The 12,727-nt window shown below is 44.7% G+C and overlaps 1 protein-coding gene across 2 annotated transcripts; it reads right to left on the bottom strand.

Annotated features, from left to right (window-relative positions):
* Positions 1-1,582: 1,582 nt before the first annotated feature.
* GABARAPL1 (GABA(A) receptor-associated protein like 1) lies at positions 1,583-11,855 on the bottom strand. Of its 2 annotated transcripts, XM_011983353.1 has the most exons (5): positions 11,673-11,731; positions 11,444-11,571; positions 6,540-6,618; positions 4,130-4,248; positions 1,583-2,922 (listed from the first exon to the last, which is right to left on the bottom strand). In XM_011983353.1, the coding sequence occupies exons 2-5, from the start codon at positions 11,531-11,533 to the stop codon at positions 2,857-2,859; spliced, it is 354 nt and encodes a 117-aa protein (XP_011838743.1). In that variant the 5' UTR covers positions 11,534-11,571; positions 11,673-11,731; the 3' UTR covers positions 1,583-2,856. The 2 variants fall into 2 exon arrangements, with proteins under 2 accessions (XP_011838743.1, XP_011838742.1); XM_011983352.1 differs by having other exon boundaries at positions 11,444-11,855.
* Positions 11,856-12,727: the final 872 nt, after the last annotated feature.

Below are 12,727 nucleotides of genomic sequence, written 5' to 3'. Positions count from 1 at the left end.
AAATCAGACAGCTTGTCTAAAATGGTAGGTAATGTCCTATCCAAGGAAAAAATTTGTTCCTTAGAAAAATCCAGAAGTAGGCCTAAAATAATCAAAGCCTACCTGGCAAAGACACAGCCCCTAAATTCAAACTATCTCTTTGGTTTAGCAATGGCCTACAGTCTCTTGCTCTACAGGGACTGTTCCAGATGTGTACAAAGGGTTAGGATCTGCTATGTTTGCTTTCTTTTAAATCTTCATCCAGTCTCATTCCTAGGTAGTGGATAAGTCTGTTAGTTTCAAAATACAGTTCACATCTTAACTCAATTAGCTTCCTTTTGGTTTTATTAGGGAACAGCACCTTGATATTTTTGTCAGTAGGGACAAGTGTCCATTTTCAACGGCTTCATCAAAATTCTGTCATCTTACATAATTTTCTACATGTGGTGCTGCTGGGCATGGATCTTTTATAACTTCCCACTTCCTTTTTGGTGACCTTGATATATTCCCTAACTCTCTACAGAGGTAGACGTCACTTGGCAATATGACTGCAAGAGATTAGAGAGGGTTAGAGATGGGTTTTAAGGTTCTTCATGAAAGAAGTTTGCACTAATGTTTTCCATTGTCTCATTTAACTTGCATGCTCGCAGACCACCCACATATTCATTCCTGAATGACTGAACAAGACTTTCATACGGTCAGAAGACACCAAGCTTGTTCTGATGCTGGGAGCCTTGCTTAGGTGCTATTTGCTGCTTTGGGAGATGGTGGCTTCAGACTGACCAAGTTGTAATGGAAGAGTAAGGTGTGGTTGGGACCTACAGCAAAACCTGGTGCAAAAGGCAATGACTCTTGGCTGGGCGCAGTGGCTCACGCCTGTAATCTCAGCACTTTGGGAGGCTAAGGCGGGTGGATCACCTGAGGTCAGGAGTTCGAGACCAGCCTGGCCAACATGGCGAAACCCCATCTCTACTAAAAATACAAAAATTAGCTGGGCATGGTGGCTGGTGCCTGTAATCCCAGCTACTCGGGAGGGTGAGGCAGGAGAATCGCTTGAACCCAGAAGGCGGAGGTTGCAGTGAGCCAAGATCGTGCCACTGTACTCCAGCCCTGGTAACAAGAGCGAAACTCCACCTCAAATAAAAAGGCAATGACTCTCAAACTTCAGTGTGCAGCAGTCATATGAGCTTGTTAAAAATTAGACACCTACGCTGAGATTCTGAGTCAGCTAAATCTGGGCGATGGCCTAGACATCTGCATTTGTAATTAGCACAGCCCACCCCTTACACTCTACGTAGGCAGTCTTCCACCTTCAGCTTTCAGAAACACATAGAACAGTGACAATGCACTTATCTTTGGAGGAGAAAATCACATACATACACACACACCCACCCCCCTCCAACGCAGCAGGCACACTGCCCCAGCGTAACAGTCACCCGTGAACAGCAACTCCTGCTCACTAAAGACCTGAGGAAACATATATGGGTCTGACCACACGTGAACATTCGTCATGAACAGCTTTCCCCACTTAGTTCTTTTGTTCAGAGTCCACATGTCATCTATTCTAATACACACAAAATAAAGACAACATTGCTGAACTCAGTGGATTTTTAAGGTAAGCAATTATTTTATTTCCTTGGCCTGATGGCATTGACTTCATTATACAAGAACTTGCAGCTGACAGAACTGACACAAAGATTTCCCCCAAGAGGAAGGACCCTTTTCATTAGCAGAGATGAATTGAAATGTCATGTCTGAGTGCAATTCCTGCTTCCCACTCCCACCCCACAAAACCCCAGAAGTGAAAATAAATCAATAAAATCCCCATGTTTTACTAAAGTCATCCCTCCAAACCTTTCTAACTAGCAGCTGCAGTGGATGATAACCAAGGAGGGAAGCAGCTGGCCATCACATAGCATTCCTGTGCGTGTGAGCCTGAAGGGACAGCAGCATGGGAGCAAGAATCCTGAATGAGAGGTGTATGTAATTACCTTACTTCACACTCGCTCCCTCCCTACATAAGACATCTCTGTCCTGATACATGGAAAATACTAGAGGAGATGCTAAGAGTGGTTTTAGTCTATAACTGGAAATGCCTGAGACTTAAATTCCAAGGTAGGGGTGAGATAAGGGGCACCAGAGAGAAAGAACAGGTTAGACAGAGATGCTCAATAGTCTTGTCAATTCCAGTTTAATGCTATTTAATAACAAAATGATCTTCTTAATCATAACCACCTTTATGTCCAACCCCTATTTTCCAAAGGTAAGAGATCGCTGTCTAAATTTCTGGGTTGTGGTCTACTACCACCCCTGGGGCGGTACTGCGATGTCTGAGTGAGACTGCAACTGGGATGGGAGAAAAGAAGCGTGAGACAGGAAAGAACAGGGGCCACAATGCATCAATTACAGTGGGTCTCTTTTGGTCCCCAGGTATGGTCCACTACCACAAGTCCCCTTTCCCTACCTGTCCTGTGCAAATGTCAAAAATAGAATCGCTGCCCAAAGAGAAGGGAGCACAGGGACTTGCTGCTGGACTACCATCGTCTCTGGCCCCAACTTGTCCACCTCCGGACCCTTCTATGAAACTGCACAAAAATTACATCTCAGGAATGCTGTGAAATTACATCATCCGTATTCCTCTACCAAAGCCAACCCAACAGCTCTGTCCTGACATGCTTTCTCTCTGGGCCGAGGAAGCAGCAAAAAATATCAATTGAGCATGTGAAAATATGATGACGGTGTGTGCGGTGTAATGTTTCTAGATGTCTTCACCTTCCGTCTCCTCGCGGTGGGAGTCACCCTCTTTCCCCAAGTCGCACGCACACCCCTCCCCTACCCCCAAGTCCAGGTGCTCCCATCTGCTGGGCTTCCAACCACTCATTTCCCATAGACACTCTCATCACTGTAGGCCACATACAGAAAATAGTCTTCCTCATGATTGTCCTAGGGGAAGAGGTAAGACAACAGTTTAGAAAACATATTCATTCATTAGCTCTAAGATGCTAAGCCTCACACAACCTTGTAAAGCAGGTATGGAAGGTATCGTTCGTCCCCATTTAAAAGAGGAGCAAAGAATCAGGAGAAGTGGTTGGAATTACACTTTGAGCTCTGAGTTCACAAACAAAAATCCTTCACTGAAAACATATTACACATAGGTATCAGGGATATGAAGATGACTGGGGCACAGTACTCACTCTTAAAGAGCTCAGTCCTAGCAAGGGGAACACAGATACCACAGATGGGATATATAAGGGGCAGATACTAACAGGGAATATATGCTATGCAATAAAAGTTAGATTCAGGATTATTATAAATTTATGTAATCCATTAATAGGGCATAATGAGAAGGAAGCGTCTTATGCAAAATACTGCAAAAAATAATAGTTACAATCCTAGGTTATATTTTTAGTAATAATAAAGTCCTTTACTATAGTTTCTCTAAATTCTGACACTTCCAATTAAACAAAATCACATAAAAATTATTCCTCCTCAGTTTATCTGTTAAGACAAATGAATCCATTTACAGACTTTGCCTTAATTTTATATTTCATTTGATCTGATTCATTGTGCCCAGATAATGTGGAATCTGTTTCACAGTTTTCATTTTGTTCTAAGAAGAAGTTTCCCCCTGTTTAGATCAATGTGTTTGTCTCAAGCCAAACTTCAGAGTTCACAGAGGAAGCTGACTGTAGCGGAGGCTGGCCTCAGAGTTAGAAGCTGGCTTTACTATTATGTGCTTTCTCAATCTGTTGCTAAATGGGAGTAAAATAATGAACTGGATTCTGAATGCATTACAAATTACAGGCTACCAACAAGAAGAGCAGGAACTGCGATGGGCTGATGCTTTGGAACTTTTGCTATCAGGAGTCACTTCCTGCTGTTTCAATAAACAATCCCGCATTAAACACTATAGTCAGACAAGACTGAGAAGAGATTTCAAAAGGATTAAATCTAGTAGAGTGCCTAATCCCTGAAAAACAAGTGGTATCTAATCTCTCAGAGCCTTACACTGCCATGTGTAAGAGGATCCGGATAAATAACACCTTCTGCCCCACTTCTCAGTTGTGTTATCAACATATACTAGAACAAGAGCTAGAGGATGCCAGACTGCCCTGGACGGCATCCAGTATTGTGCGGCTAGAACCATTACCTCATACAGTTGGCCCATGGTAGCACTGGTGGGAGGGATAGTGTTGTTGACAAAGAAGAATAAGGCGTCCTCAGGTCTCAGGTGGATTCTCTTCCGGATTAAGAAGTAGAACTGGCCAACTGGATGATGGAAGAAAAAGGCAGACAAGAAAGGAAGAAAACAAGGAATTAGTAGAATGGTAAGTCCTGGAAAAAAATTCAATTGCATTTTTTCCCCTTAAGAGTCAGTACCAGTTTTATATACCACCTGAGAAGAGCCAAATACTATCCTGGAGCTTTCAAAATAAAAAGGGAAACTCAGAAGCCCGTACAGTCCCTGACATGCCATAGTGGACTTTATTCCTCCTTTCCCCTCTTATTCAATCTCAGACCTCATGTTAGCATATCCACTCAAAGCCTGAGGACTACGCTGAAGGAATACCACGTGCATCCAGACCAAAACATTCCCATCACTGTCTAAACCTGACTTGAAACACTTTCCATCCCCAGACCCACCCTAAGAAAAGCTTGGCAATGAAAGGGGTCCACTGGACACTGGTCATCTTAGCACAGTCACTCAACTCAGTGTTGGGGCATTAAATAAGGTTCAATGCTTTGCCTTTACCTGAGAATACTGAAAATTTTCTAGATGGCTGATATTCAAACCTGTTAACTCTGAAGCAAATCAACAAAATCTTTCCAGTGTCTCCTGGATGCAGTGTGTATTCCATTAAGGCTCAAGATGAAGACTGAATATATGTCTTATAATCCCAAACAAAATCTACAAAACTTATTTCAAAAAAAAGGTAGCTTAAGAAGATGTAATCAGGAAACTCTAAAGCATAATCCTCTCAAGAAACCAGACTGGTTTTCTTTTTGGAACAAATTGACATCACAATTAACAAAGCTGAATTTTTTTTTTTTTTTTTTTGAGGCGGAGCGTCACTGTGTCACCCAGGCTGGAGCGCAATGGCACAATATCGGCTCACTGCAACCTCTGCCTCCAAGGTTCAAGCAATTCTCCAGCCTCAGCCTCCTGAGTAGCTGAGATTACAGGCGCCCGTCACCACATCCAGCTAATTTCTGTATTTTTAATGAAGATAGGGTTTCACCATGTTGGCCAGTCTGGTCTCAAACTCCTGACCTCAGGTGATCTGCCCACTTCCGCCTCCCAAAGCGTTGGGATTACAGGCGTGAGCCCCATGTCCGGCCACAAAGCTAAATTTTATTTTTTTGAGACAGGGTCTCACTCTGTCACTGAGACTGGAGTGCAGTGGCACGATCTCAGCTCATAGCAACCTCTGCCTCCCAGGCTCAAGTGATTCTCCTGCCTCAGCCTCCCAAGCAGCTGGGATAAGAGGCGCCTGCCACCAGGTCTGGCTAATTTTTTTGTATTTTTAGTAGGGATGGGTTTTCACCATGTTGGCCAGGCTGGTCTTGAACTCCTGACCTCAAATGATCCACCGGTCTTGGCCTCCCAAAGGGCTGGGATTACAGGTGTGAGCCACCATACCCAGCCAAAGCTGAATTTTAAAATTGGTTTAGGCCCAGCACGGTGGCTCACGCCTGTAATCCCAGCACTTTGGGAGGCCGAGGCGGGTGGATCACCTGAGGTCAGGAGTTCAAGACCAGCCTGGCCAACATGGTGAAACCCTGTCTCTACTAAAAATACAAAAAAAATCAGCCAGGCGTGGTGGCAGGTGCCTGCAATCCCAGCTACTTGGCAGGCTGAGGCAGGAGAATCACTTGAACCCAGGAGATGGGAGGGTGCAGTGAACTGAGATCACACCACTGCACTCCAGCCGGGGCTACAAGAGCGAAACTCCATCTCAAAAATAATAATAATAATAAATTAATTAACTAAACAAAATAAAAATAAAAGGGGTTTAAATAATGGGCTTCTGATCCTTTCTTTCAATGTCTTATGCTTTGCTGTGTCAAAATCCAACAAGACATGGTGATGGGAAAGAACTACTGAGTCTTTTTTCTTTTTTTTTTGAGACAGAGTCTCACTCTGTCACCCAGGCTGGAATGCAATGGCGTGATCTCGGCTCACTGCAAGCTCCACCTCCTGGGTTCACACCGTTCTCCTGCCTCAGCCTCCCAAGTAGCTGGGACTACAAGGCACCCACCACCAAGCCCAGTTTATTTTTTGTATTTTTTTTAGGAGAGACGGATTTCCCCGTGTTAGCCAGGATGGTCTCGATCTCCTGACCTCATGATCTGCCCGCCTCAGCCTCCCAAAGTGCTGGGATTACAGGCGTGAGCCACTGTGCCCAGCCTGAGTCATTTTTTAATCAGATAACTCTGGGGCATCCCGCTTACTTCTTTCAAGTATGCACTGCCTCTCAATCTCACAATCTCATGCATATAATAAGGATCTGGAGAGCTCTGTCAGGGGAGGAAGGGTCAGGGGAGGCAAAGAGCATTACCGGTAAGGTCAGAGGGCACTAGGTACTTCCTCTTGTCCAGATCAGGCACCCTGGCTTTTGGAGCCTTCTCTACAATCACCTGCAAGGAGAGGAGGAGAGCAGGAATGAAAACTACAGCAGGCAATCTAGTATTTTTCCTTCCACACCCTAGAGTTGCCTAGTTACTACCGGAAATGAATCTGTCCAGGACACCTGTTGCATTTCTTATCCCCCCCAACCCCTGATAAAATTATATGAAAAAAAATGGGCTTCCTTAGTGAGGTTATAGCTGCATTACTAAAATAAAAATAAACTAGAGATTGTACATGATGAAAAGTAAAAAGAACTTTGATTTTAAGTAATTACAGGTTATCTGTAAGATCTACTATAGGACATATACCTACTGGTATTTATTTATTTATTATTTATCTTTGAGATGAAGTCTTGCTGTCGCCAAGGCTGGAGTACAGTGGCTCCATCTCAGCTCACTGCAACCTCCACCTCCTGGGTTCAAGCAATTCTCCTGCCTCAGCCTCCTGAGTAACTGGGATTACAGGCACACGCCACCACACCTGGCTAAGTATTTGTATTTTTAATAGAGATGTGGTTTCACCATGTTGGGCAGGCTGGTCTCGAACTCCTGACTTCAAGTGATCTGCCAGCCTTGGCCTCCCAAAGTGCTGGGATTACAGATGTGAGCCACCGTGCCTGGCCACCTTCTGGTATTTAATTAGAGCATCAAGAAAACTGCGTTTTCTCATACGATCCTGATCACCTGTAAGTTATTATTTCTTATAAATACGATTTATTAAAGGTACCAATAATGTGGTTTGAATCTTATACTTTGTCAAAATTTCCAAGAACTGTAAAGATTGTTCAAACACTATTAAATGGAAAAGAAACAGTGTTAAAACAAGTCTGACAATGACATCCTATAATACGATGTCAGTACAACAAGCCATTAATAGATACTGATTATGTTAGGACTTTAAGGGATTTTGAATGTCCACATTATATACTTCTATAATATTTCAAGTTGTATAAAGATCATGTATTTTTGTACTAGATCTATAAAAATATAAAAGTTTTTTTATACACTAAAACTTCCCAAACAGAAAATATCTATTGTAAAATCACGAGCTTTAGGCTTTAGATTGTTAGGTTTTTAAGGGATTTCTGTCTACATTATATTGAACTACATATATATAGTTCAAGTTGTATAAAAATCATGTATTTCTGTACTAGATATATACAAATTCAAAAGTTTTTTTTATACACTAAAACTTACCAAACAGAAAATATCTATTGTAAAATAATGAGCTTTAGACTTTTAGTTTAGAAAATATAATCACTGCTGGGCACAATGACTCACGCCTGCAATCCCAGCACTTTGGGAGTCTGAGGCAGGCGGATCACCTGAGCTCAGGAGTTCGAGACCAGCCTGACCAACACGGAGAAACCCCGTCTCTACTAAAAATACAAAATTAGCAGGGTGTGGTGCCACATGTCTGTAATCCCAGTTACTCAGGAAGGCTGAGGCAGGAGAATCGCATGAACCTGGGAGGTGGAGGTTGCGGTGAGCCAAGATCGGGCCACTACACTCCAGCCTGGGCAACAAGAGCAAAACTTGGTTTCAAAAAAAAAAAGAAAAGAAAATATAGTCATTTTAGTTAGAAGATAGGGGAAATGCAGAAAAAAAAGTGAAGTTGCAGGAAAAAAAAACACTGTACAAGTACTTCTAGTGGTTGTGTGATCTTCAACAGGTCACGTAACCTCTCTCTCAGCTTCAGCATTCCAGTGACTTTTTTTTTTGAGGTCCAGAGTCACATTTGTCCCCCAGGCTGGAGTGCAGTGCAACCTCCACCTCCCGGGTTCAAGCGATTCTCCTGCCTCAGCCTCGGGAGTAGCAGGGATTACAGGCGCATACTACCACACCTGGCTAATTTTTGTATTTTTTAGTAGTGATGGGGTTTCACCATGATGCCAGGCTGCTTTCGAACTCCTGACCTCAAGTGCTCCACCTCCCTCAGCCTCCCTAAGTACAGGGATTACAGGTGTCAGCCACCGTGCCCAGCCTGAAAACTTTCTAACACATCTTTAACAAAGTCATGCTATTAATATCATGTGAATGTGAGTAATAAATAAAAGTTTACTTGAAAATGCTTCATAAATTATAAAGAATTATCTAACATAATTAACTTGGGGGGGGAGTTTGAACCTTCTAAATTAAAAGGAACAGATTAAAATTAGTTGAAAAAAACAAAAACTTATGTTCTTGTAGAAAAAATCCTGAATCAGGAAGACCAGAGGGACATGATCACATTTTAAATTTAAAAATAAAAACTGAAATAGGGTAATGTAAGCCAGGAATTAAAAGGAAAAGGCAGAAAGAGGCTAACACCGTGCCCCAAAGGAACTCTGAGACCTAGCAGTAAGAGAGAAAAACCACAAAGGAAGACAGAAAAAGAAAGTGATAAAGCAGACCGCAATACCTGGAGGGAAGGCAGGGGTTTGGAGAGGAAGAAAAGGGGGAGGGGTAATTATTAAAGGATTGGTTTCCCAGAACCAAGGTTAAATTTCCAGGAATCCCAACTCTACTCCTCACTATGGTAGACCCTGGGCTAGATGCTTTGCCTCTTTGGGTCTCAGTTTTCCTCATTTGTAAAATGTGACTAATACTCAGCAGGGCTATGAATTTTTAAAATAGACAATCTGTTTCTAGCAGTCTTTTTGATATGTTGTATCTTTGAAGATAATTTCAAGATCCCACCAACCCCTCCTCTGTGAAGGCACAAGCACACCTCTTCTTTTCAACTGTTAGCTCTGAAGAAATACTGGTGGGACTAAACTCTGGTTATGCGAGCAGTCAGGATACGCCACTGCTTGAATTACACCAATGGTCAAGCTGGAATGGGCTTTAGGAACCACTACTATAACCCTCTTTTCTGTAAACAAGGCACTCTATCTAGCACAGCAAGATTAAAAGTTCTGCCCAAGGATGCAGTGAATTCCCCGAACTAGAACCAAATCAAGGAACCTGCGTCATAACTAGAAAGAAGGTCACAGACTGAGCACCTTGGGAGCAGCTCAGCACTGGTTAAAACATAACCCTAGGGAAGCGGAAATCTGAGTGACAGTCTTAATGGCTTAAAAATTATTACAGGAGTAAAACATTTAACACCAAACTATGAGCATGAAAAGAACAGAATGCACTGAAATACTGAGAATACACATAAGTATTTATCTATTTCCAATACTTAACAGTGTGAAGTCCACAGCACGTCATTAATTCTGGTTAATACAACTATATTAGAAACTGAGAAACAGTATGGCACGGAGGTTAAGGTCTCCGAGAGCTCCACAGTCCGTTAGACAGGGTTAGAATTCCGGCTCAACCACAGATCAGCATGTGAAACCTTTAGGAAGTTACCGCATTTCTTTGTGCTTTGAATACTCCGTCTGTAGAACGGGGATTATAATCGTGTAAAGATTAAGCGAATGATTACAGACTGAGTACTTATACTGCTACTGTAAACTATTAGTAAAACATGACTGTATTTTTTAAATATCATTGCTCGAAAGATTGGTATCACCAGAACTGGGCAAAATTTTCAGGTATCCAAGGTCCAGAAACCAGCAAAGTATTTTGTAAAGGATCCTTTACCGAGTAAGGGATTAGCTCACCCCTCTATAAACTGAAAACCCTTTGGTAATTCCTGAGGAATGGAAGAGCCCTAATGACTTTTTTTTTTTTTTTTTTTTTTTTAAGGAAAAGGGGTACAAGAGGTTTCTACTGCTGGGCTAAGGCCCTGCTGGCTTCTGGTAGCTATAAAACCACGAACGTTAGGTAAGGATTAGAGAAGAAACCCAGAGTGGCAGCGAGTCAAGAAAAGACATCAGATAACAGCAATTATTTTACCATGATGTGACATGTAATCCTGATGTTCCTACCTGAAGATAAAGAGCACAATTTTAAAAATCTCCGCTCCTCCATTTCCAAAATCCAACAGCTGCTGGTCCCTTTACCACTTAAAAGTCATCCTCTGCCCTCCAATTCGGCTGCGCAGCCCACATTAGAGAAACACCAGGCAAGGGGCGGGGGAGGGGGTAATGGGGAAAACGCCCGGATGCTGAAAGATACCTAATATTTCTTCTCTGTTCCTACTCACTACCTGCGCTAGTTTTAACTACTTAAGCCGGTGTCCAAAACACAGAAAAAACGTCTCAGTCCTGCCTTATCGCGTGCAGGTACCAGATGATTAGAAATCAATACCGGGGGAGGCTGGCTGTCCCCATACATTTCCCGGAGCCTAGAACGATGAGGCAAGAGGGCTGTTGCGCAGAGAACGTGACCTTGTTTTCCAGCCCCGGACTGTCTTGTGCTCCCCTACCCCCCTGTAATGCAAGAAAAGAACAGAATAGCTTCTGAACCTTTTCCTCCCAAGCCCAATGATATGACAGCCAAAGTCAACTTCATTAAAGGAGAACCGGCCAAGGCAGAAATCGACCGGGTTTGCGCAAACCTCACCGCACAGCACAATGTCCCCGCGTTCTTAAAGGTAGCCAATCCACGGCCCTGATCTAACCACTCTCGCACACAGGGGCGCTATTTTGCGCACCTCAACCCACACAGGGTCTCAGTATTGCTGAGACCGTGTGGGTTGCTGAGTCACTGAAGACGGCAGCTCGGCCCCAAAAACGCCGTCAGCCCTCAAGTGGGGTTCGGGCCCCAGGCATAGGTGGTTTTAAAAGCTCCGCAGTCTGGACGTCCACTGGCTTGGGCACTGAAGGGCGTTCAGGATTAACTAATTATCGGCACCTCCCTTCCCCAGAGCCGCCTGGGCGCCCCAGGGAAGCCATCTCGACTCCCAGCCCCCGCCCCCGCGGGCCCTTCCCCTCCCATCCCCCCGCTCCTCTACACTCACGGGGACCCTGTCCGGATATTTCTTCCGGATCTTTTCTCCTTCCTTTTTCCGATACTCAAAGGGATGGTCCTCCTTGTACTGGAACTTCATGATGCACCGCAGGGCTTCCGAGATTCCCCGCGCGGGGCCTGCCTCCTTCGCCGCTGGCCCTGTCCAGCTCCCTCCGCCGACGTCAAGGTGTGTTCAAATAGCTACAGAAACGTCCGCTCCCGGGGCAACAGCGCTGGGCCGAGCGTGCAGAGGGGGTTCGGTGTGGGGAGATCTCGGGTGAGCCTGCCTGGAGATAGAGGAGAGCCAGGTGGAGAAACACCGGCGGCTTTTCGCTGGAGCTGGGAGCACAAAAACAGTTGGGTTGCGCGTCGGGCTGTGACGTCACCCCGCGCGCCCCGCCCCGCCCCCCAGGCGCCAGGCGCGGAGGGCAGGGGGCGGCCGAGTGCTGTCTTAACTGCGTTTCCTTTCTGGCCAACGTTTATCAAAATCGATGTCATTGCAAACATCAAAACATTCTAGTTGTGTTTTATTTTGTGACTGTGAAAGACGGTTTTAAGACAAAAACAATTTTAAACATGTTTTATTCCCCCTCCACTGTTTTTCTTGGTTTGGCCCCAAAACAAATACAAAAGGCGAAAATCCTTTTCCTGCTGGTTGGGATCCAGCCTCAGGGCAAAAGAGGCCCAGGCCTCCTGGGATCCTTTTGGCCAATGCAGAGCTGTCCCGGGCTTGCACCGTGCCCTCTGCGCTTTCCGCTGCCCCTCCCGCGGCCCTCCTCCCCGCGCTGGCGTCACAGTGTTTGGGCCGCGCCGCAGTTCGCTCCTGAACAGCAACATAAACAGAGCGTGACTCAGGAATCTGAAGAGAGGAGTCAGATGAAGGACACGGAGTGTAATCAAGGTCCAAAGGAGACGTGATGTCAGTCAGGACTACGGAGGGCTTCACGTACAATCAAATACAGAAATGATTCACTTTCTAGCCGGACGCGGTGGATCATGCCTGTAATCCCAGCACTTTGGGAGGCCGAGGCAGGGGGATCACCTGAAGTTAGGAGTTCGAGACCAGCCTGACCAACATGGAGAAACCCCGTCTCTACTAAAAATACAAAATTAGCTGGGCGTGGTGGCCCATGCCTGTAATCCCAGCTACTCTGGAGGCTGAGGCAGGAGAATCGCTCTAACCCGGGAGGCGGAGGTTGTGGTGAGCCGAGATCGCGGCATCGCACTCCAGCCTGGGCGACAAGAGCGAAACACCGTCTTAAAGAAAAAGAAAAGAAAGAAAGAAGTGATTCAC

Source organism: Mandrillus leucophaeus, unplaced genomic scaffold (assembly GCF_000951045.1).
Source record: "Mandrillus leucophaeus isolate KB7577 unplaced genomic scaffold, Mleu.le_1.0 Scaffold249, whole genome shotgun sequence".
Classification (NCBI taxonomy): Eukaryota; Metazoa; Chordata; class Mammalia; order Primates; family Cercopithecidae; genus Mandrillus; species Mandrillus leucophaeus.
Note: the sequence above shows the minus strand (reverse complement) of the source record. Positions and strands in the feature narration are given on the sequence as shown.

What these genes read in the sequence shown, in the direction of transcription:
- GABARAPL1 (XM_011983352.1), bottom strand. Translation starts at nt 11,533, where the DNA reads ATGAAGTTCCAGTACAAGGAGGACCATCCCTTTGAGTATCGGAAAAAG. An exon ending in AATATCCGGACAGGGTCCCC is followed by an intron (nt 6,619 to 11,443) that starts GTGAGTGTAGAG and finishes CTCTCCTTGCAG; the next exon opens with GTGATTGTAGAGAAGGCTCC. An exon ending in AGTGCCCTCTGACCTTACCG is followed by an intron (nt 4,249 to 6,539) that starts GTAATGCTCTTT and finishes TCCATCATCCAG; the next exon opens with TTGGCCAGTTCTACTTCTTA.